Genomic DNA, 23,597 nt, shown 5'->3' with positions numbered 1-23,597 from the left:
TAAATTGAAAAATTCAAAGTTCTGAATCCGGTGTCGAAACAGTTCATAAACCATGTGTCATGAATTGGTACGTCAAATCTCTTCCTAACTATTTTGCAATCTATATGGCACAGCTGTAAATTGTTGGGTCCTTAAATGAAACTGGTATACTTTTTTGTTTATCACAATTTTCTTTAACCAATTATGATCTTTAATACAGGGCTGACAGACAAGTTCCCTACTTTTTCCCCCTTCCACTTTCCTCTTCCATTTTTGCGGTAATGCTGCAATTAGTTGGTTGTAATTTTGGGTATAGAGCGGACATTTCCATATAGTTGTGTTAGCTGCATGTGTGACGTACCTTAAATAGGACTGGTGTAGTTATATATTTTTCCTTCTATTAGTATATTTGAGTTCAACCACAATATTTGTTGTATTCTTTGTTCTGTTTTTTTCTGGTGGATTAAATTGAAATTGCAACCAACTTTCTATGGCTTGTTTTAAAAATAACGATATTTTGGAGATTTCCTTTGAATAAAGGGAAAAAGGCCATTCTTGAACATGGGGTGAGACATTCTTATTAATTTGCTAGAGAACCAGTTAGGATTTAAGGATAGCTTTTGTATGACTGAAGCCTTTAGGGAGAGGTCTAATGCTTTAATATTTAATCATTTCTGCCCTCCAAATTCATATTCATTATAAATAGGCCAGTTTAATTTTGTCTGGCATGCCGTTCCAAAAAAAATGGAATCTTTTTTTTCTCATTTAATTTAAATAACTGTTTTCTAGGTGTAGTCAAGACCATAAGCAAATAGGTAAACTGGGATATGACTAAATAGTTAATCAGGGTGATTTTTCCACAAATAGACAGGTATTTACATGGCAGCAAGATCATATCTATTTTTGCTAACGTTCTATAAAAATGTATTGGTGTGAGTTCATTTATTCATTTCGGGATGTGTATACCGAGTATGTCCACATCACCATCAGACCATTTTATTGATAAACTACACGGTAATGTAAAAGTATTTTTTAGTGATCCAATATGTAATATAGTACACTTTGGTTGTAATCCAGAGGGGTTAGAAAGTTTCTAGATCCTCAGGCTGTGGGGGGGTCCAAATGTAGGATTTTAAAGGAAGAAGCCTACATTCTTGTTAATCTAACTGCACTGTCCAATTTACAGTAGCTATTACTGTGAACTAGTACCATGCTATTGTTTGAGGAGAGTGCACAGTTATGAGCTTGAAAAGTTATTAATAAACCAATTAGGCACTTTTGGGCAGTCTTGATACAACATTTTCAACATCATTGGATCAGTCTAAAACGTTGCACATGCACTGCTGCCATCTAGTGGCCAACATCTGTTGCGCCTGGGCTGAAAAAACATTATGGCCTTTATCTCGCATTTCAAAGATGGTACAAAAAAATATACACTTTTTTATTTCTTACCAGATCTAATGTGTTATATTCTCCTACATTTAATTTAAAATTTCCACAAACTTCAAAGTGTTTCCTTTCAAATGGTATCAAGAATATTCATATCCTTGCTTCAGGTCCTGGGCTACAGGCAGTTAGCTTTGGGTATGTCATTTTAGGTGAAAATTGGGGGGGTGTATCCTTAATTAACCCATTTTCTAAGAGATTCTCCAAAATGTCAATGTTCCAGGCATTTATATATAAACTCCAGTCGTACTTTATCAAAAGCCTTTTCAAAGTCAGCTATGAATAACAGGCCTGGTTTCCCAGATTTTTCATAGTGTTCTATTGTTTCCCATACTTGTCTTTATATTATCTTCAATGTATCATCCATGTAAAAAAAACTGTCTGATTACAATTAATAATATCCAACAATACCTTTTTAATTCTATGCACTATACATTTTGAGCCTCCAATTTTTTTTTTATGGACTGGATCTTTATATTTATTTACCACTTGCATCCTGTTTCGGTAATAATAAAATCAGACCTTATCTACCATAGGAGTTGTTAAAGGTCCTCTGAGTATATAATTTTTTTTTTTTTTTTAAGTGGTATACCTCAACTGGTATGCCATCCAGCTCTGGAGGTTTCTTGTACTTAAAGGCTTTAATTGCATGAAGAAGTTCCTCCTCTGTAATTTCGCCTTCACATGAGTCTTTCTGTACAGCTGTTCATTTTACATTATTAATAGAGAAAAATCCAGGAGATGGAGGAGACAAACTAAAACATGCTTCCTCTTTCAAAATATAATTTGGTTAATCATGGGTGACTCCGTCATTTGTAACAAGTTTCAGTAAATCATTTTTGGTAGCATTTCTATGCATTTTTCCCCATATTCCATCCAATTTGCTTTAATTTTGTAATGTATTACACTTGATCTTTCGTTTTGTTTTTCCTCTAACTTATTCAGAGCCTCTATGGTACAATTTTTATTACTATATATTTGTTCCCTTTGTTAATATGGACTCTTTTGACCTCTTTTGTTTTTAGAGCTGAGAACTGAATTGGCCTCTAAAGGCACGTTTAAAACTGTCCCGTACAATAAGGGGATCTGCTGTACCTATTATGTCGGAAAGATTATTTTATTAATTCCTCTGTCCTAGTAAAAAACAAGTTATCATCCAATAGGCTTTGATTTAAATTTCCTATATCGTCCATCGCCCACGTGGAAATTCATTAAGCGTAATGTATATGCCAATTATCTGATGGTCCAACCGCATTCTGTCCCCTATCAACACTTTTTTTAAACTTTTGGTGCCAACGAAAATGACATTAGAAAGTAGTCAAGACGACTAGCTTGATTGAGCCTCTGCCATGTATCTCTCACTTGGTCAGAATATTTAAGCCTCCATAAATCCACTAGTTCCAATATCCCTGACATTTGTGATTTCCTTAAGAGCATGAGGTTGATAGTTTGTTGTGTGATTTTCTTTACGATCCATTGGGGTATTTAAAACAGTATTATAATCTCCCACCAAAATAATGGATTGCTTGTAGGGTTGATAAATAATTATATATATATATTGTCAAAGAAACGTGGATCATCATTATTTGGTCTGTAAAGGTTAATGAGCCATATCTGTTTATGGTCCAATAACATATTTGTCTGCTAAATGACATCTGCTAAATGACGTAAATGTAAATGATATTTAAAATCATCCATCTACCTTGAGGATCTGTTTGGACAATTTGCTCATCTGGATCAAAATTACAGTTAATTAATATCATCACCCATTTTGAGTTTCTTTACCCATGAGAGAAGTATATTTCACCCCCCCAGTCCTTTTTCCACAACTTCATCTAAAATTGTTGAATGAGTTTCCTGTAAACAGTAGATATTTTATTCCTTCTCTTTAAGCCAGGTAAATATTGTTAGTCTTTTCTTATTATCTGCTAAGCCATTACAATTATAACTGGCTATATTTATTTCACCACTTACCATGATGAGATTCACGTTTCAAATCTATTTAGCATAATTATATGTTTGTAAATTGACCATTAAAAAGTACCATAGTGATTGAGTGTCCATATAGCTGTACCATGATATTTGCCGTGCTACTAAGGTTACTACGGTTAGTCCAATTGTTCTCCACTATTCCACCCGCTAATGCCCCTCACCATCCCAAGTTGGGTTATCATCCCAGTGACTGGCAGGCCACCCCTGTCCCCCGTATCCTTAGGACCCCCCGAGAGGCCAGGACCAATCCTTGGAAAAGAGCACACAGTGCCACCTACAGAACAGAAGCAGATCAACCGTTAAAAGCATTTCCAATGCTCTCACCTCAATTTGCTTTATATATAGCTATTAAAAAAGATATGTTCAGAGATCTTGCGTATCTTAATTTCCATCATTAACAATTAGTATGCGTAATAGTGTCGACAGTTCATGCAAAGGATTGCCATTGCATTACATTTTTGTCAAGCAATAATTATTTGAGCAAACAATTATTGTGATTCATCCAATATTGTCCCGAACAGCCTTACCCCCTAGCATATATTTATATATCTCTCCATATATATATGCGGAGATTTGATTAACCATTGTCAAGTCCTAGATGATGGAGATCAGATACACCCCCTTCCCCTGAAACACACACGGGTCCCCCGTTGTGACCATTTCCCCAAGCATCTCTGTGCAGTCAGACCTTTGATTATTTTGTGCCACCAGGGTCACAATAATATACCCCCTCTCTGAATGTTGGAGTGTGACCCCCTCCCCATGGGTTACAGCAGCTAGTGTTGCCAGCACTGCCACTGCCTGGGTGGGGTTATCCCACCGGGATCCCCACTGGCGAGGTACAAGGTCGTCAAGGTTCTCAATAGCAGTTTGAGAATTTCCTTGTATATTATGCTCTCCCATCAGGGGGCTCTGGCTTTGTAGGACCAACCCTGCCAGGCAGGCTCAGAATATTGAGGGGGCAGGGCTGCTCTCGTAGGTCTCTGTCCACATTCCTCTTTCTGTTTTGGCTGCATATAGGCAACTTACAGTAAGCCATAAAACGGATAAGGACTTTAGTGTATTGGTCGCTCAGATGGGTGTATAGGGTTGGGGACTGTTTCATCATGATAGGACAATAAATAAATAAATTTGATTTCTAATTTATTTTCAAATGTATATCCCTCTGCACAAAATGCGAAGCTCTCTCGCAACCCCTGCTCACAGACACACATTAGTTCTGGGGTATGCAACCGTTTCCTTTTTCACTCACTTAACGCCACACTTTTCCAAACACACACCACACCTTCCATCACAATACATCCACACATACCCACATACTGTGCCTTCTATGTCTTCTGTCTGCTGTGTTTTTATCTCCACCGTGTTGATTGAGTCATTTTGTGTTCCAATTCGTTATATTTGGATATGTATTATTTAGCTAGTTAGCCTTTCTTCTAATGCCGTTTTCTCCATTTATAAAATACTATAAATGGAAAGTTAAATAATTATTTTACAACATTCCCTATCATGAATGGTATTGTTTAATTGTATTGCTTTTCTGTGTATTTTTTAAACATTATTATTACAATCCCTTCCATGGCTAGTATTGGGTGTTCCATTACTCCTCAATGAGGACTGTAATTTTTAGAATAGCCATGGAGTGGTCTTTGTGTCTCGGGAACATTTGGTTGTCAATATACAGTTTATCGATTTACGAGAGCTACACGCTTCCCTTTTAATCTATTCTCCTTGAAGATTGGGTACAGAATTTGGGCGCTCATATCTCTGTCTGAAACGGTGTACACGTTCGAGTCGGATTATATCGACAGCATCGAGTGGGATTTGAAGAAAGAATTCCTTCACTACTCTTTCAGGACCTTCTCTTTCTTGAATTAACAGTACTATATTTTCTCTCATAGATCTAGTCTATGTCAAGTAACGCTTCTCTCAGAAAGATGTTCTCCTTTTTAAGTTCACTAATGTCCGGTTCAATCTTATTGACTATCCTTTGTTTGTTTATTTCTCCGTTGTCGCAGCTTTTTCGTCACTCATCTCGAGGCTCGCCTTCAACTTCTTTATATCCTGACTAATTCAAGTATGCCCAGTTTGTCATTTAACAGATCGCTTTCCACCCTTACCAGTCCCGGTGGTGGAAAAGCATAAATCGTCTTTATCCGTCGAGGAGTCGCTTTTTCTTTTGGAGATTGATTCCCCTTTTTTACTCTCTGTCTTGTTTGAGTGTTGCTTGTTTTTGTAATTTGTCGATACATTTCTCAAGCCTTATGCTTTGTTTTGTTATCCAGATTGAATGTTATTACCCACGAGTATATGAAGTGCTAATATATAGCCTAATTTACAGATATTGAATATTACGCGTTTATCTCGAGGCAATCTGCACTGCTGTGTTCAGTCTGCCATCTTGGAATAGCTAGCAAGGAAAGTTAACGTTCGCCAAAGCTGGAAGCTACCCTTATCTTATTGCATTGTAAAGCGTTCTGGCCTGTATTTCTACCTTCCGTGTTCACATTATTCATGTATGTTAACTCCTGTGCAGCATGAGTTGGGGAGCTAACATGATGCAGCCCAGACTCCCAGTGCAGGAGGCATGGTGCACTGCGCTATAGGGGACATCGGCTGCTCTGATAGACTTGATCTGTCAGACGCATTTCACAGACATACCGAAAGTAACTAAAATGTTCTAGTTTTGAAAAAGTACACTACTTTCGGTATACCGTGGAACAGTGTCTGTATCTAATTGTCCAACAGTGATTATAGAATGTGTCTGTACTTAATGGTGAATATGTATAGAATATATAATCTGTGGCACAATGTGATATTGTTCGTGTTTGTTTCAGGAGTTGAGCAGGCAGTGGTCGGGGCAGATCGGGCCGGGCACAGAGAATGGAACGGCCAAGCCCCCTCCACACAACTCCTACACACAGCACGGAGAGAGAGCTCGCACCATGTCCACATCCGGAAAGGTAGCACATACACACAAACTGACACACATATACTGACACACACACACAGAATGCTTATCAGTTTGTACTTTGATATGTGGTCAATGATTCATTCAAATAAGCACCGGTGCAGTATGTTCCCCCGTTTCTGAATCATTGACAAACAAACCAACCTTTTTGTAATCCATTAATAATTAATTGATTGTACGATAACTTAAGAAATATTTCCACAAGGAAATGATGGCAACACTTTGCATTACATAGGCATTACTCCAGGCTAAATATATAGCAAAAACTTATATAACATTAAATATAGGCAGTAACATTTAGTAGGCCGTCATTGTAAATAAGAATTTGTTCTTAACTGACTTGAAAGAAAACACAAAATTGTTCGAGCTTAAATAAGTGGTAACAGCATAATTGCATGTACCGGTTTTTACTATCATGTTACATTTTCTTGAATCTATACTGAACAAAAATATAAACGCATTATGTAAAGTGTTGGTACCATGTTTCATGAGCTGAAATAAAAGATCCCAGAAATGTATATCCCTGTTAGGGAGCATTTCTTCTTTTCCAAGATAATCCATCCACCTGACAGGTGTGGCATGTCAATGTTATTGTCACCTTGTGCTGGGGACAATAAAAGGCCACTCTAAAATGTGCAGTTTTATCACACAACACAATGCCACAGAGGTCTCAAGTTTTGAGGGAGAGTGCAATTGGCATGCTGACTGCAGGAATGTCCACCAGAGCTGTTGCCAGAGAATGGAATGTTAATTTCTTTACCATAAGCCGCCTCAAGTCATTTTATAGAATTTGGCAGTACTCACAACCGGCCTCACAACCGCAGACCATGTGTAACCACGCCAGCCCAGTACCTACACATCCAGCTGATTGGCTGGGCCTGGCTCCCCAGTGGGTGGGCCTATGCCCTTCGAGGCCCACCTATGGCTGCGCCACTGCCCAGTCATGTGAAATCCATAAATTAGGGCCTAATTCATTTATTTCAATTTACTTATTTCCTTCTATAAACTGTAACTCAGTAAAATCATTTAAATTCTTGCATGTTGTATTTATATTTTTGTTCAGTATAGTTCGAGAGCTATTTCAGGGTGTATTCTTAGTGTTCAGCTGACGGGGGCAGCAGAGGCCAAGAGGTTGAGGAAGGATCCTCTTCCGTTGTACACATCTCAACAACAAAAAAATCTCAACATATCTCTCCCTCCTTCCTTTCCTCCCACCTTCCCCTCACGCTCTCCAATTCTCTCCCTTCCTCACTATCCCTCCCTCCCTTCCGCACTCCATCCCTCTCCATTACACTCCCTCTCATAGCTGGCCCTGACCCTGGGCGTAGGGCTCAACTCGGAGGCCCCCCACACCAGTCGCGACTCTCTCCACTGCTCTAGTGGCTACAGCACGCAGACCACCACGCCCTCCTGTTCCGAGGACACCATTCCCTCCCACGGTTAGTAGTGACTATCACTCACCAACCCCCCCGCCACACCACTCCTAGGATGCGACCAAATTGTCACCCTATTAGCTACCTAGTGCACTACCTTTGACCAGGTAGGGAAGGATGCCATTTGGGACACAAACCTACTATCCCCCCATGGTCACAGCACTGTCTGCTTGTCTGGCTACGTCTCTGTCTCTGGCTCAGCCAGCTCTGTTCTTTAGTGGGTCTCTGTGTCAGGGATCTTATACAGCATGCTTGTCTTATTGGTTGTGTGTTGTGCTTTTGGGTCTGTTTGCTTGTATCTTCCTTATCTGTCTGTCTGTGTCTGTACATCTGTGATTGTCTTGCAGTATGTGGCATGCATCCATCAGTCATTTCACGACCACAACAGAATGACGTCTACACTTCTGCGCAATCCATATGCCTGTTTCAACAGCTTTATCACACCACCAGTTTGTGCAAGTAGCCTGTGGTAGGATAATGTGCTTTTGTCTGCAGTGCTACCTAAAAACCAAGTCTGAATTTGACCTCTCTCCACACATCACCACACACCCCACCTGTTTGTCGGATCAAAAGCCTGTATGCCGAGATGTAACGCCATACATAGCATATCAGCCTGCGACGTGAGAATGTTGTTCTACTCCAGTTTGGTCCCTCCCAAAGCATTATGGTGCTGGACTGTCACTTTGTGAAGCACCACCCCATTCTACATCATGTTTAGATCAAAGAAAATGTGCTCTTTTTTTTATTTGTATACGAGTTAAACACAATCCTATATTCTTTTTCAGCTGTAAAGAAAGAACCTCCTCTTTATGGTAGGTTTCTTATCCATTACTGTTTAGATTTTCCCCTCTCTGATCCTCACAAGTCAAACTAGAGACCATTCACAGGGATTTAGTGTGACATCTGTGCTGTGTGAATTCGCCATCACATCAATGGCCTTTTTGCTAGTAAAAGGAGAGCATTAGCGCCGAGTGTTTGTTGTGTGTGCGTGGGTGTGAGAACCTTTGTGTAATCGGATGAGCGGATTCTTGCGTTATTCCGAGATCAATTGAGTGCGTGCGTGAGTGATTGGGTATACAAGCACACGCTCCTTTGTCTTCGTTTGTGCAACCGGCAGGTATTTGCGTGTTTACCATCATCAGCTGATAACAGGTCTCCGCTCCGTGCTGACTCACTCCATTAACACACACACCCTAATCATTTCTTCCTCCTCAGATAAGTCTGTTTTTTTGGTTATTTTCTCAACTGAGCCGTGATTCAGCATTGAGACACAGCCTGTGTACCAAATGTCACCCTATTCCCTACATAGTGCCCTACTTTTGACTAGAGCCCGGGAAATAGAGTGCCATTTGGGACACAGACATAATTAGGTTATTATGTTTGAGGCAAATCTGGAGTCTTAGAGTTTCTGGGGTTCTCTGATACGTTTTCCATGTCTGATTCTCACCGAATACACCCAAGTATTCAATGCAGTCTGACATACTAAAAAGAAAAACTTTATTATAGAGAAACTTTGTGCCACGGAACGTTCTTGCTTTTGGTTTTAACGGAATGTATCATGTCAGATTTTCCACCACAGGCAAAGCTTCTGCTTTCCTACCATGTTTTATTTCAGTTAGGAAAGAAATGTGTTGTGTTCCTCAGCTCTAAGTAACCACAGACTTACTCTTGTCCCTCACCCCATCCCTCTCTCCCTCTCTCCCCCCTCCTCCACCCACCAGACTACGACTACATCTCCCTGCACGGGGGCGAGGAGTTGCACCGCAGCCCGCCCGACTTCGACAAGTCCTCCACCATCCCTCGCAACAGCGACCTCAGCCTGCAGTACCGCAAGATGTTCCAGAGCAAGCGGCCCGCCTCGACCGTCAGCCTGCTCGCTGAGCCCGAGCCGCTGGGCCTGCGCCAGACGCACACTGCCACCATCCGCCGCAAGCCCTCATCCAAGCCCACCTACCGCCGTGGCACCATCAGTGGCGGCGTACCTATCCCTATCTGCACCCCCCAGGTTCCCTTCAAAGCCTTGGGCGGAGGTGGAGGTGGAGGTAACGGTGGTGGAGGGGGGAAGAGCGGGAGCGACGAGAACGTGGGGCCTCCAGAGAGCAGTGTGGGGAAGGGCGTGATTGGCATGAGCAGAACGGTGGACCACGAGTTGGTCCTCGACAAGCACAGTCTGTGCACTTCCACCCAGAGCCTGAGCGCCATGCCCTCGCACCACTCATCATCCACGTCGCCCTACTACTCTCTGATCCCGGGCCAGGCGCCAGTGCCCATGGGCAGCTCAGAGCAGCTGTACCAGCTGGGCAAGCAGCAGCAGTATGCCCTGCACCAGCAGCAGCAGAAGCAGTACCAGCATCAGCACCTACAGTACAACCAGCAGCAGCAGCAGTTCCAGCCACCCCAGACACAACAGTTGCAGCCAGCAGCCCAGACGCAACAGCAATTTCAACTACAGCAACAGTTCCAGCAACAACAACAACTACAGCAACAGTTACAACAGCAGCAGATGCAACAACAGCAGTACCAGCAGACACAACAACCGCAACAGCAGAAGCTCCAATATCAAAAGCAGCTGCAGCAACAGCAGCTCCTACAACAACAACAGCAGCAGCAACAGTTTCAGCGGCAGTCTCATCTCCCACAACAGTACCACGCGTCTGGGACTGCCAACCAGCTGGTGGAAAGCGGCCACTGCCCTCCCCCCCAGCAGCCCCCTGCCGCCCCAGACACCCAGGACGCAGATGAGCCCTCGGGTGGTGGAGGTCACATGGTCACCATGATCCGGGGAGTGAAACTGCGTCGGACCCTGACCAATGACCGCTCTGCCCCCTTCATCCTCCTGCCCAACCATTTCAAATGAGCCCTTCCCTACCAGTGTAGGTTGTCATCGTTTTGTTTTACGGTTCTCGCTTTCCTTTTAGCCCCGTTTTGATTACATTTCTCCTTAGAAAATAAAGGGTGTTGCCTTTTTGGGCGTTTTGTCTCGGTCAAGGTTTCCCTCTCTCCAATCAAATGTCCAGTAGCACTGTGTTTTAAACAGATTGTTATGATATCCCTCAGAGGGACTCGAAGGTAAATGCGGCCTCTTTATCGCTCTGTAATTTAAGATTTTTATACATACTGTACAAGGATACGTGTTGGCTATATATACAAGAATTTGAGTGCATAAATGATAAGTCTTATGTTTATATATTGTTGAGGGGGGAAAAAATGCCTTGCTTGCTTATTAGTCTTATCACCTGTATGGTTGGAACCAATAAAAACCCACACATATGTATATATTAGCGTGATATGCGGAAATCTTTATTGTATTTTTTATTATTATCCGTGTCAATGACAAAGACTGAAACAGTGGATGTGTAATGAATGATCCCCTAGAGGAAATTAAAGACACATAACTAGACCTATATACCTATCTAGTCTGCATCTCATTCAAGATGTGATCAAGTGAGCTCAATCCCTCTCCATATAGTGTAGGGCCACAGTGGCTTTAAATGCTTCGAGCTTGACTTTGCTATTTTCCAACACACATACTTCACCTTTGTGGCGAAGGTGACAGGCTTCTCGCGATGGAGGTTGACTGTACCAGTGTTTGAGCCAAGGGTCAACAAAAGGCTTTGTGGGGCTTTTGATAGCAGGGGTCAGGACCACTGTACTGTAACCTTGAGCTGGATAGTAAAGCCGCCATTGTGTGGGGGGGGCAAGGAGGACTGCAACGCTCTTAATCCCTGCTCTCATGTACGTCTTAAGACTTTCTTCACATTGCCAAGCACATTGATTTAGTGATGTATGCGGGGTCGTTTTTCAACTGATCGCCCTGTTACCCATAAGTGATAGCTATCCTCCCTCTATCAAGTCTTCCTTCCTGAGGTTGGAGTTCTGGTTAATGGTCAAGTTTTTTTTTATGCATTATTTCAGGGAAATCGTCTCTTTTTATTATGAACATATGGTGCTATTGTGACATATCAATCCCAGCCTGCACTGCCGCCTCTCCCCCGGACTTACTGCACATACACATGATGCACTCACTGGCCATATTAGGGATTTTATAATAACCGTTACCGACCATGCAAGCTGTCGGATCAACTAACGGACAGACCATAGAAGTCGTGAGGAGACTCGCCGTTTCTGCTTTGGCAATAGTTTTGCGGCTTCAGGATAGGTGCTGTGGGTTATAGTGGTTTTGGGATCCTTCTGGAATGTGAGCCCTATTATAAATTATTATTTGACCAGGCAAGTCGGTTAAGAACAAATTCTTATTTACAATGAACGGACTACCCTCACCCGGACCACACTGGGCCAGTTGTGCACCGCCCTATGGGACTCCCAATCACGACCGGTTGTGATACATCCTGGAATTAAACCAGGGTCTGTAGTGACATCTCTTGCACTGATGTAGTGCCTTAGACCGCTGCGCCACTCGTGAGCCCTGTTAATCACAGCTTTGGGGGGGGGGGGTAATTTGATAAAAGACAAATGAGTGAAATGGCATTGTATTTAGAATTTGTTTACCATTGTCTTTTTCTTAACTGAACCACTTTAAATGTATGGAGTTTTGGGAGCTTTGGGCCTTCTAGCCATTACACATAGCTACTCGTTCTTAAAAATATCCCCTTAGTCGTACTGTATAGAGAGGGCGATGAAACCACAGAAACTACTGTATAATAATGACGACTTCCTTTAAGTGCATTTCCCTTTTCCCCGATATTAAACGGGACTCCGCACCCAGCTGGACTGGGTTATTCTCTCCTCTGTCTCACATTCCCTCCCAGTTTGTGTAGGAGGCCCCTTTACCTGACACCACGCATCGAATGACCCCATTGGCCGGTTTAGCCATTGTGTGCACTCCCACCTCTTCTCTGGCCTCTTCATGTTGCCGGGGGTAACCCCCGTCCCCCAGAGAAACTACAATGGCCTCTAATCGAGGACTTTGTTACAGGATAGGCTTATACAACAACACAACTCCTGACTCGAGCAAATTTAAAGCAATATCAGACTACATTTGAGCCACAGCTTTTAAGTTCAAGGTTCCAAATGGTAATTACAGTACAGCGTGCATATCTCCCTAACCCCAAAGTAGGTCTGGCATAGTCAAATTATGGGGCAGCTGAGCTGACTGTTCCCTTTCTCCGTTGGGTTAATTATATGTAATCCGATAAGGTTTGTGTTCCACTAGAAGAACTCAGATTTATTTTGTTTGAGTGAAATAAATGATCCAAATGATGTTTATATAGACTACGGAGATTAAATTAAGTTCTCAGACACTGCTACAGTCCCACTCCAAACCCTGCCAATCATCAAGAGTGAAGGGCAGAATCCTGTTCTAAAAAGCAGTTTCCAATTCCTTTCTTTGACCTTGGCTTTGTCCCAAATGGCACCCTATTCCCTATTTGGTGCACTACTATGGGCCCTGGTCAAAACTAGTGCACTATATCGGGAGTAGGGTTCCATTTGGGACATTGGCCAACAGTCTGCAGACTCTCACCGGCAGTGTGTGATTGTGTGTGAGAGACTGAGACTTGGTGAGTGTTGACTAGAAGCTTTGACCCCCAAAACTGTCCCATAGAGCTCCAACTGACCAACCCTCCTCCTGTCCATCCTGGTTCTGTAAAGGGAGTTGATCTCTTATTGTAAAAGCGTTCAATGTAAATTGCTAAGTGTCACAATTGCATCTGTGTAGTGACGCTGAAGCCTTAAATTAAAATAAATGTGGGTTTTAAAATATAAATGCGCTCATTGGCTTGTTTGTTTATCTCAAAGGTGGAAGAACTTCTGTTTGTTTACAGAAGTGGTATATACAGTAAACAAACCTCTGATGGCTTTCTTAAGATCTGAGAAAGCGAGAGAAAAAAAATGATCAAATAGATTTGCTTATACTGCATATACAGTACTCTAGGTGTGTGAGAGAGTGTGGATTTATTTAGTTATTGTTTTTGATATTTATATATTGGTCCGGACAATCTATACACCAAAAATGAATATGTGAACATGTTTAAGATCTGAGAAAGAGGGAAAATGCAATAAAATTACTCTATCCAGTCTCCATTGGATTTGCTTATACTCCATGTGATCTAGGGGTGTGTGTGGATTTCTTTAGATACAGGATACAAAACATTAACAACACCTGCTCTTTCCATGACGTAGACTGACCAGGTGAAAGCAATGATCCCTTATTGATGTCACTTGTTAAATCCATTTCAATCAGTGTAGATGAAGAGGAGGAGACGGGTTAAAGAAGGATTTTTAAGTCCTGAGACAATTGAGACATGGATTGCGTATGTGTGTCATTCAGAGCGTGAGTGGGCAATGCTGCTGGGTTTTACGCACTCAACAGTTTCCCGTGTGTATCAAGAATGGTCCACCACCCAAAGGACATCCAGCCAACTTGACACAACTGTGGGAAGCATTGGAGTCCACATGGGCCAGCATCTCTGTGGAACACTTTCAACATCCCTGGGGTGGAGGTGTTTTTAATGTTGGGTGTACTCAGGGTATATATTGGTCTGGACAATGTACATTATATACCAACATTTATTAAGATCTGATCATGTATTCACAGGACTTGATTCATGAAATGTGTGAGAGACATTGTAGACCAACAATTTGAAAATATTTTTTCAGAGTTGTCATTAAGAGCAGAGAACAAGTGTACTAAAGTAAATGATACATTGAATTTGTTAAGGTAATGAATCATCCTCGTCACACACTCATTGATTCATACACACCGACTCACTCTTCTGTGCTCTCACACACACATTCTCCCACACTGACACACACTAGATAATAATAGTGACTAAGCAGAAGACGCTGCACAGTGACTGCAGGTAATAAGAGTGGGATTGCACAGCTATTGCAGGATTGCACGGCTATTGCACGGCTGCATGACTCATGAGTGTTCTTACTCTGGCCACTGGGGGGCACCACACCACCATTGGCAACATGTAAACTAGCACAGTATATGGAATTACTTTGGTGCTATTAATATTAAGCAAAACTTCTGAAGTCGAGAACAACATTAGTACTACGAACAAAAGTAATGCATGTAAAAGGAAATAATTCTGAAATGCGATACATGAATGTAAATTAAAGCAAAAAATAGATAGGTAGCTAGACTAAGAGCTGTTGGTACTGTGTAGCTCAGTTGGTGGAGATTGGATCTTGCAACGCCAGGGTTGTGGGTTGGATTCCCACATGGGACCAGTACAAAAAATGTATGCACTCACTACTCACTACAGTCGTGGCCAAAAGTTTTGAGAATGACACAAATATTAATTTTCACAGTCCGCTGCCTCAGTTTGTATGATGGCAATTTGCATATACTCCAGAATGTTATGAAGAGTGATCAGATGAATTGCAATGAATTGCCAAGTCCCTCTTTACCATGCAAATTAACTAAATCCCCCAAAAAACAGTTCCACTGTATTTCAGCCCTGCCACAAAAGGACCAGCTGACATCATGTCAGTGATTCTCTCGTTAACACAGGTGTGAGTGTTGACGAGGACAAGGCTGGAGATCACTCTGTCATGCTGATTGAGTTCGAATAACAGACTGGAAGCTTCAAAAGGAGGTTGGTGCTTAGAATCATTGTTCTTCATCTGTCAACCATGGTTACCTGCAAGGAAACACGTGCCGTCATCATTGCTTTGCACAAAAAGGGCTTCACAGGCAAGGATACTGCTGCCAGTAAGATTGCACCTAAATCAACTATTTATCAGATCAAGAACTTCAAGAAGAGCGGTTCAATTGTTGTGAAGAAGGCTTCAAGGCGCCCAAGAAAGTCCAGCAAGCGCCAGGACCGTCTCCTAAAGTTGATTCAGCTGTGGGATCGGGGCACCACCAGTACAGAGCTTGCTCAGGAATGGCAGCAGGCAGGTGTGAAGTGCATCTGCACGCACAGTGAGGCAAAGATTTTTGGGGGGTGGCCTGGTGTCAAGAAGGGCAGCAAAGAAGCCATTTATCTCCAGGAAAAACATCAGGGACAGACTGATATTCTGCAAAAGGTACTGGGATTGGACTGCTGAGGACTGGGGTAAAGTCATTTTCTCTGATGAATCCCCTTTCCGATTGTTTGGGGTATCCGGAAAAATGCTTGTCCGGAGAAGACGAGGTGAGTGCAACCATCAGTCCTGTGTCATGCCAGCAGTAAAGCATCCTGAGACCATTCATGTGTGGGGTTTCTTCTCAGCCAAGGGAGTGGGCTTACTAACAATTTTGCCTAAGAACACAGCCATGAATAAAGAATGGTACCAACACATCCTCCGAGAGCAACTTCTCCGAACCATCCGGGAACAGTTTGGTGACGAACAATGCCTTTTCCAGCATGATGGAGCACCTTGCCATAAGGCAAAAGTAATAACTAAGTGGCTCGGGGAACGAACATCTATATTTTGGGTCCATGGCCTGGAAACTCTCAGGACCTTAATCCCATTGAGAACTTGTGGTCAATCCTCAAGAGGCAGGTGGACAACCAAAAACACACAAATTCTGACAAACTCCAAGCATTGATTATGCAAGAATGGGCTAGGTCGCCTGATAAGAGCGTCTGCTAAATTTTCAAAACTTAAATGTCAAATGTTTATCAATTCCCACACCCAATTCGTGAATATAAATACTGAAGAAAAATCTAAAAGCGGCATGCAGTGTTGGTTCCATGTTTCATAAGCTGAAAAAATATATATAATTTCCGTAAGCACAAAAAGTATGTGGTGTGACATATCAAGAAGCTGATTAAACAGCATGATAATTACACCGGTGCACCTTGTGCTGGGGACAATACAAGGCTACTCAAAAATGTGCAGTTTTCACATAACACAATGCCACAGATGTCTCAAATTGTGGGAGAGCGCAATTGGCATGCTGACTGCAGGAATGTCCACCAGAGCTGTTGCTAGAGAATTGAATGTTAATTTCTCTACCATAAGCCGCCTCATCGTCATTTTATAGAATTTGGCAGTACATCCAACTGGCCTCACAAACACAGATCACGTGTAATCATGCCAGCCCAGGACCTCCACATCCAGCTTCTTCACCTGCGATATCGTCTGAGACCAGTCACCCGGACAGCTGATGAAACTGTGGATTTGCACAACAGAAGAATTTCTACACAAACTGTCAGAGACCGTCTCAGGGAAGCTCATCTGCATTCTCGTCGGCCTCACCAAGGTCTTGACCTGACTGCAGTTCGGTGTCGTAACCAACTTCAGTGTGCAAATGCTCACCTTCGATGGCCACTGGCAGGCTGGAAAAGTGTGCTCTTCGGATGAATCCCGATTTCATCCGTACCGGCCAGGTGGCAGACAGCATTGGGGAACATCTCGCGCTCCCCATCTATTTCTATGGGCACAAGCACTGTTCATAACACAAACTGTTCACACCCCTCTTGTTGGCGGAGAGAACATTTTGCAGGTTTAATCCAATTCTACATTCGACCCCCGCGCCCCTGCTGCCTACCCCAGGGGTGCACCCAACAGTTTTGGAACCACTGTTTTAAAGGGTATCAGTTTGTCAAATCTGAGCGAAATCACTGCAGATCGTTCTCTTCCTCTCCCTCCACCCACTCGGAAGTCAGTTTCTGTTTGATGATAACTGATCGCTTGCCACGTACATTCCTCCCTTTCCCTGCAGTGTAAAAGTGGGAATGTAGTGCTCTCACTGCCTGCTACTCCTGGAGCTGCTGTATAACAGAGGTGACTCAGTGTGTGGTCACTCCCTTGATGTGGGCCTGTGTATGTCAACTCCGACCCAGAGTGAGTCAACTCTGACACCCTTGGTTTCTGATCTGTACTCTCTCCCCAGTCCCTCTGCTGTCCTAACCACAGGCACGCAGAGAAAGCTACAGGCTCTGAACTTTCCTCCAGATCCCCAGCAGGACCGGGAATGCAACGCATTTCCCTTCTCTCTCAAACTCCGATTTGTGTTACTCCAACAACAATAGTCCTTTTTTGTTTGACTCATGATTCAGCTCTCTCTGAGCACCAGTCAATGTACTGTATTATGCTATGACTAAATGTGGTGTGTGTGTGTGTCATTGTATTGTCAGTGGGTAGTGTTGTATTGGCAGCATATTGAGTTTCTTGTGGCCAGTGCGTCTGTTAATGTATTGTGGCTGATGTCTCAGAAATCCTCACAGTAGCTGATTTACTCTCAACATTATTGTACAGTATGTTTTCCATCTCCCAATCAAGTATGTGATGCTCCATACCATAACAAATTAGCCAATGGAAAGCCTCGCAAGGATTTTTTAGGGTAACCGGTTCTTGGCTATACTTTCTTCGTTCTCGATTAGGTGAAGTGTGTCTTAGAAATGTCTTGTGTCCAGCTGCAGGTGGGTCTCCAAAAACCATAGAATATTCTGAAAGATATTACATCCACATTTTGTATCGAGTGAGAAAGGGCTCTTATATGTGTGTAGATCTTTGTTTTGGCTGCACTGTGTGATGCGCTGTCTACTTCTACACTCATCGAAACTACTAGATCCTGCAAAGATGTTGGGAAATGCAGCTAAAATGTCGAGGGAACTCCTCAGTGCAAAATGTGGATTTAATATATTTCTGAATATTCTATGGTTTTTGGAAAGATTACCTGGATTGCAGAATGGCACCTACGACCGTGTAATCTGAGGTCAGACTAAATATCATCATTTCTGTCACAGCTGAACATAACTTCATTATGAATGGAGGTGTCAAAGTTCCCACCTAAAAGCCTTTATGGTTTTTAAAGGACACAATATTGTCTCCTATCAGGAGATGTGATTTTCTGAAAGCTCTTTGCATAATGTCAAGCAAAAACCTCTGCACTCTGTTTTCAAAATGGCAATTGAATCTTGACAGTGAGACCATATATGACCAAGACGGTTAATCCATAATTTCCTGCTTTACTGTACATACCACCCTGCATCCCACTGCTGGCTTGCCTCTGAAGTTTAACAGGGTTGGTAGCTGAATGGGAGACCAGATGCTGCTGGAAGTTGTGTTGGAGGGCCAGAAGAATATGATCAAAAATAATATTCCAATGCCCCAGTGCAGTGATTAGGGACATTGCCCTGTGTAGGGTGCTGTCTTTCGGATGGGACGTTAAACGGGTGTCATGACTGTGGTCAGTAAATATCCCATGGCACTTATCATAAGAGTGTTAACCCTGGGGTCCTGGCTAATTTCCCAATCTGGCCCTCATACCATCATGGCCACCTAATTTAACATTTTAGTCATTTAGCAGACACTCTTATCCAGAGCGACCTACAGGCGCAATTAGGAGAAGTGCCTTGTTCAAGAGCACGTTGACAGATTTTTCACGTAGCTCAAGACTCTTAACCGCGAGGCTACCTGCCGCCCGGTCATCCCAGCTTCCAATTGGCTCATTGATCCCCCCCCTCTGCCCTGTACCTATTGCCCAGGTCGTTCCTGTAAATGAGAATGTGTTCTCAGTCAATTTAGCTGGAAAATAAGGGATAAATAGTAATAGTTAAGGGAACATTTAAGATGTTTTGGAGTTAATGTTAGGAGAACATTCCCTTAATGTCAAGCAGAAACGATCTAGAACGTGGTTACAATGTTCTCAGAATGTACAGTGATGTTCTAGACACGTTTTATGGGACGTTGCGAGAACATTCATGTGTCCATTTTTCAGAGGTTTATGAGGACGTTTTGTCAACGTTCCCGCAAAACATACACAGAAAGAACATGTTCTCAGACACATTTCATGAACTTTGGAAGAACATTCCTGTGTCCAGTTTTCTGAGGGTTAATACAATATTCCATCCTCACATCAAACATACACAGACATGGTTGCCGTGTTCTCAGAATGTATATATCTCAGAAGATATTTATGTTCTAGACACGTTTCGTGGGAACGTTGCAAGAACATTTCTGTGTAACATGTCTACAACATTACTGTATATTCTGTTGTCAGGACGTCGCCTGATGTTCTCCCAAAAAGTAATGTTTCATTACACATCACACCTTGTTACTGTTGCCAAGCCCATCAAGGCCTTGACTGGTGATCCTCTGATTCATTCACAGCTCTATTTGTCTGTTGGCAAGGTTAGAGATACTCAGTGTTTTTAACTTACATATTTGAGGTACATGATTACATTGTGCATGTTCATTTATACAGTAAATATTCAACTTGTGTCACTCGGGATTTGAACTCACAACTTCTTGGTTCACGTCATTTAGATCAGCACCGGCCTGTACCCTACCTGCCCTAAGCACTCTCCTGGCCCCTTACACTTAGTCTGAATTTGTCCTGCTTGGTGACCTAAACTGGGACATGCTTAAAACACCTGACCAAGTCCTAAAGCAATGTGACTTCCTTATTCTTTCTCAGATTATTACCAATCCCACAAGGTATGACTCCAAACACCCAGAGAAGGCTACTCCCCTCGATGTTATCCTCACCAATAATCCTGAACCAGGCATCAGTCTGGTGTTTTCTGTAATGACCTTCGGGATCACTGTTTTACAGCCTGTGTTCGTAATGGCTGCCCAGTGAAACGACCTGTCCTGATTTGTCATAGACGCTTGTTAAAAAACTTTAATGAGCAAGCCTTTCTTCATGAACTGACCTCTGTAAAATGGTATAGAATCAGCTTGATCCCCCTCTGTCGAAGATGCTTTGACCTTCTTTTTTGATATTTTCAGTGGTATTGTTAACAAACACACCCCTATAAAGAGAATTAAAAACAGGTTCAGCCCCTGGTTTGAACGTGATCTTGCAGAGTTTTTCCACCTCAAGAATTGCATTTGGCGAAAGGCTCGGCATACGCATACTCAGGCTGACTGGCTATCTTTCAGGCAAATGAGAAATAAGTGCGCTCAGACTATCCGGAAGGCCAAAGTTAGTTACTTCACATTTCCTCATCTTCCACCCCTTCTAATGTGACTATCCCCGATGCTTCTCACTCTTTTTTTCCCTGCCCTGCTACAAAGTTTCTTCCTGCAGGCAGTCACTGAGTCCGAGCTGCTGAAGGAGCTCCTGAAACTTGACCCCGAAAAACCATCTGGGTCGGATGGTTTAGACCCTTTCTTCTTTAAGGTTGCAGCCCCCATCGCCAAGCCTATCTCTAACCTTTTTAACCTGTCTCTCCTTTCTGGGGAGGTTCCCATTGCTTGGAAGGCAGCCACAGTTCGTCCTTTATCAAGCTGATCCTAACTGTTATAGGTCTATTTCTATTTTGCCCTGTTTATCAAAAGTGTTGGAAAAACTTGTCTAATCAACTGACTGGCTCTCTTGATGTATATAGTATTATCTCTGTTTTGCAGTCTGGTTTCTGCTCAGGTTATGGATGTGTCACTGCAACCTTAAAGGTCTTCAATGATGTCACCATTGCCCTTGATTCTAAGCAATATTGTGCTGCTATAGTTATTGACTTGGCCAAAGCTTTTGATACGGTAGACCATTCCATTCTTGTGGGCCGGCTAAGGAGTATTGGTGTCTCTGAGGGGTATTTGGCCTGGTTTGCTAACTACCTCTCTCAGAATGCAGTTTATAAAGTCAGAAAATCTGCTGTCTCAGCCACTGCCTGTCACCAAGGGAGTACCCCAAGGCCCGATCCTAGGCCCCACGCTCTTCTCAATTTACGACAAAAGCATAGCTCAGGCAGTAGGAAGTTCTCTCGTCCATTTATATGCAGATGATACTGTCTTCTACTCAGCTGGCCCCTCCCTGGATTTTGTGTTAAATACTCTACAACAAAGCTTTCTCTACCCTTAACCTTGTTTTGAACACCTTCAAAACAAAGGTCATGTGGTTTGGTAAGAAGAATGGCCCTCCTCCCACAGGTGTTATTACTACCTCTGAGGGATTAGAGCTTGAGGTAGTCACCTCATACAAGTACTTGGGAGTATGGCTAAACGGTGTACTGTCCTTCTCTCAGCACATATCAAAGCTGCAGGCTAAACTTACATCTAGAATTGTTATCCTTTATCGTAATCGCTCCTCTTTCACCCCAGCTGCCAAACTAACCCTTATTCAGATGATTACGGAGACATCATTTATAGATCGGCAGTTAAGGGTGCTCTCGAGCGGCTAGATGTTCTTTACCATTCGGCCATCAGATTTGCCACCAATACTCCTTATAGGACACATCACTGCACTCTATACTCCTCTGTAAACTGGTCATCTCTGTATACCCGTCGCAAGACCCACTGGTTGATGCTTATTTATAAAACCCTCTTAGACCTCACTCCCCCCTCTCTGAGATATCTACTGCAGCCCTCATTCTCCACATACAACACCCATTCTGCCAGTCACATTCTGTTAAATGTCCCCAAAGCACGCACATCCCTGGGTCGCTACTCTTTTCAGTTCGCTCCAGCTAGCAACTGAAACGAGCTGCAACAAACACTCAAACTGGACAATTTTATCCCAATCTCTTCATTCAGAGACTCAATCATGGACACTCTTACTGACAGTTGTGGCTGCTTTGTGGGATGTATTATTGTCTCTACCTTCTTGCCCTTTGTGCTGTTGTCTGTGCCCAATAATGTTTCTACCATGTTGTGCTGCTGCCATGTGTTGCTACCATGCTAACACAGCTTCATTCATGAAGTACTTTTTCTAATTCAATTTTTAATATTTAACAAAAGGGGTAAAAAAATAAATAATAATAATAACTTGAGCAATTATGTTGTGTTGCTGTGTTGTCATGTGTTGCTGGCTTGCTATGTTGTTGTCTTAGGTGTCTCTTTACAAAGTGTTGGGTTTTCTCTCTTGTTGTGATGTGTGTTTTGTCCTATATTTATATTGTATTTTATGTATTTATTTTAATCCCAGATTTGGTGGGAAGTGTCCTTCTTGTAACAAACCCAATAGTTGTGACTTGTGAGGCGTCTGTTTCTTAAACTAGACACACTAATGTACTTGTCCTCTTGCTCTGTTGTGCACCGTGGCCTCCCACTCCTCTTTCTATTCCGGTTCTGGTTATTTTTTGCAATTTCTCTATTATACTAATCTATAATGAGCCTTTGGCTGATCATTATCTGATAGGCTGATCTGGTTCTCTGATAGGCTGAGATGAGGTCACGCAAACTCACATTCAAAGAGACCTGCTCCGACTTTGTCATCAGTTAGAGAGCCAAGATCATGGATCGTTAAAAAAAAAAAAAGGAAAGGGTGCCTATAAACTTAGAAAGATACCATTCTAAATTGTTACCTCAGTCAAAACGTCCTATTTCTTGGATGGCTCAAACCATGATTTGGTCAAACCGTAAAGTGCATTGTCCTCATGATTCCTGTAATTAAAGTGTCTGCCCCTGTGCCTATGCCCTCGCTGGGGCCTGCTGCTGTGATGAGCGAGCCAGTGTCCTATACCCACATGCGCTCGAGAAAATTCTGATCATATAATATTTAAAAATGCGATTGCGGGAAAAACACCGCTTTGGAAGCTTAATCCCCTTGTCACTGTCCAAGAGAGGATGGTCTCAACATTCTGTAGGTATTATTGTTATTTCCCAACTCTCGATTTTCAGCTAAATAGCAACTATTTTACAACCAATATATTTGATATGGCTTTGAGATATGGAGCGGCGTGCAGGCAAAATGTGCACCAGACATTGCGAGAGCATAGGCCTATAGGTCTCATGGGTAGTGGCCTACAACTGCAACGTTTTTAAGGACATTCAATTTACTGTTGGATGAATACATGGCTACTAGCAGTGGGTATTATACAGTGGCGACCCGTCATTCAGGGCAGGGTTTTGATCCCCACATATTTAGATAAAAATAATAATAGATATATACAGTTCCAGTCAAAGGTTTGGACACATCTACTCATTCCAGG

The 23,597-nt window shown here is 42.6% G+C and overlaps 1 protein-coding gene across 2 annotated transcripts in view; it reads left to right on the top strand.

Moving 5' to 3' along the window:
- Positions 1 to 13,861, top strand: part of LOC129814820 (protein MTSS 1-like) — a 102,480-nt gene extending 88,619 nt beyond the window's left edge. Inside the window, exons 11-14 of one of the 2 annotated variants that reach the window (XM_055867880.1) lie at positions 6,255 to 6,380; positions 7,695 to 7,827; positions 8,607 to 8,633; positions 9,543 to 13,861. In XM_055867880.1, the coding sequence (XP_055723855.1) occupies positions 6,255 to 6,380; positions 7,695 to 7,827; positions 8,607 to 8,633; positions 9,543 to 10,678 (1,422 nt within the window). In that variant the 3' untranslated portion in view covers positions 10,679 to 13,861. The remainder of the gene's footprint in view (positions 1 to 6,254; positions 6,381 to 7,694; positions 7,828 to 8,606; positions 8,634 to 9,542) is intronic. The other variant, XM_055867881.1, reaches the window with a different exon arrangement.
- Positions 13,862 to 23,597: the final 9,736 nt, after the last annotated feature.

The sequence above is a fragment of the Salvelinus fontinalis genome, chromosome 18 (assembly GCF_029448725.1).
Source record: "Salvelinus fontinalis isolate EN_2023a chromosome 18, ASM2944872v1, whole genome shotgun sequence".
Lineage (NCBI taxonomy): Eukaryota > Metazoa > Chordata > Actinopteri > Salmoniformes > Salmonidae > Salvelinus > Salvelinus fontinalis.
The sequence above is the reverse complement of the archived record's forward strand: the minus strand, read 5'-3'. Positions and strand labels throughout refer to the sequence as shown.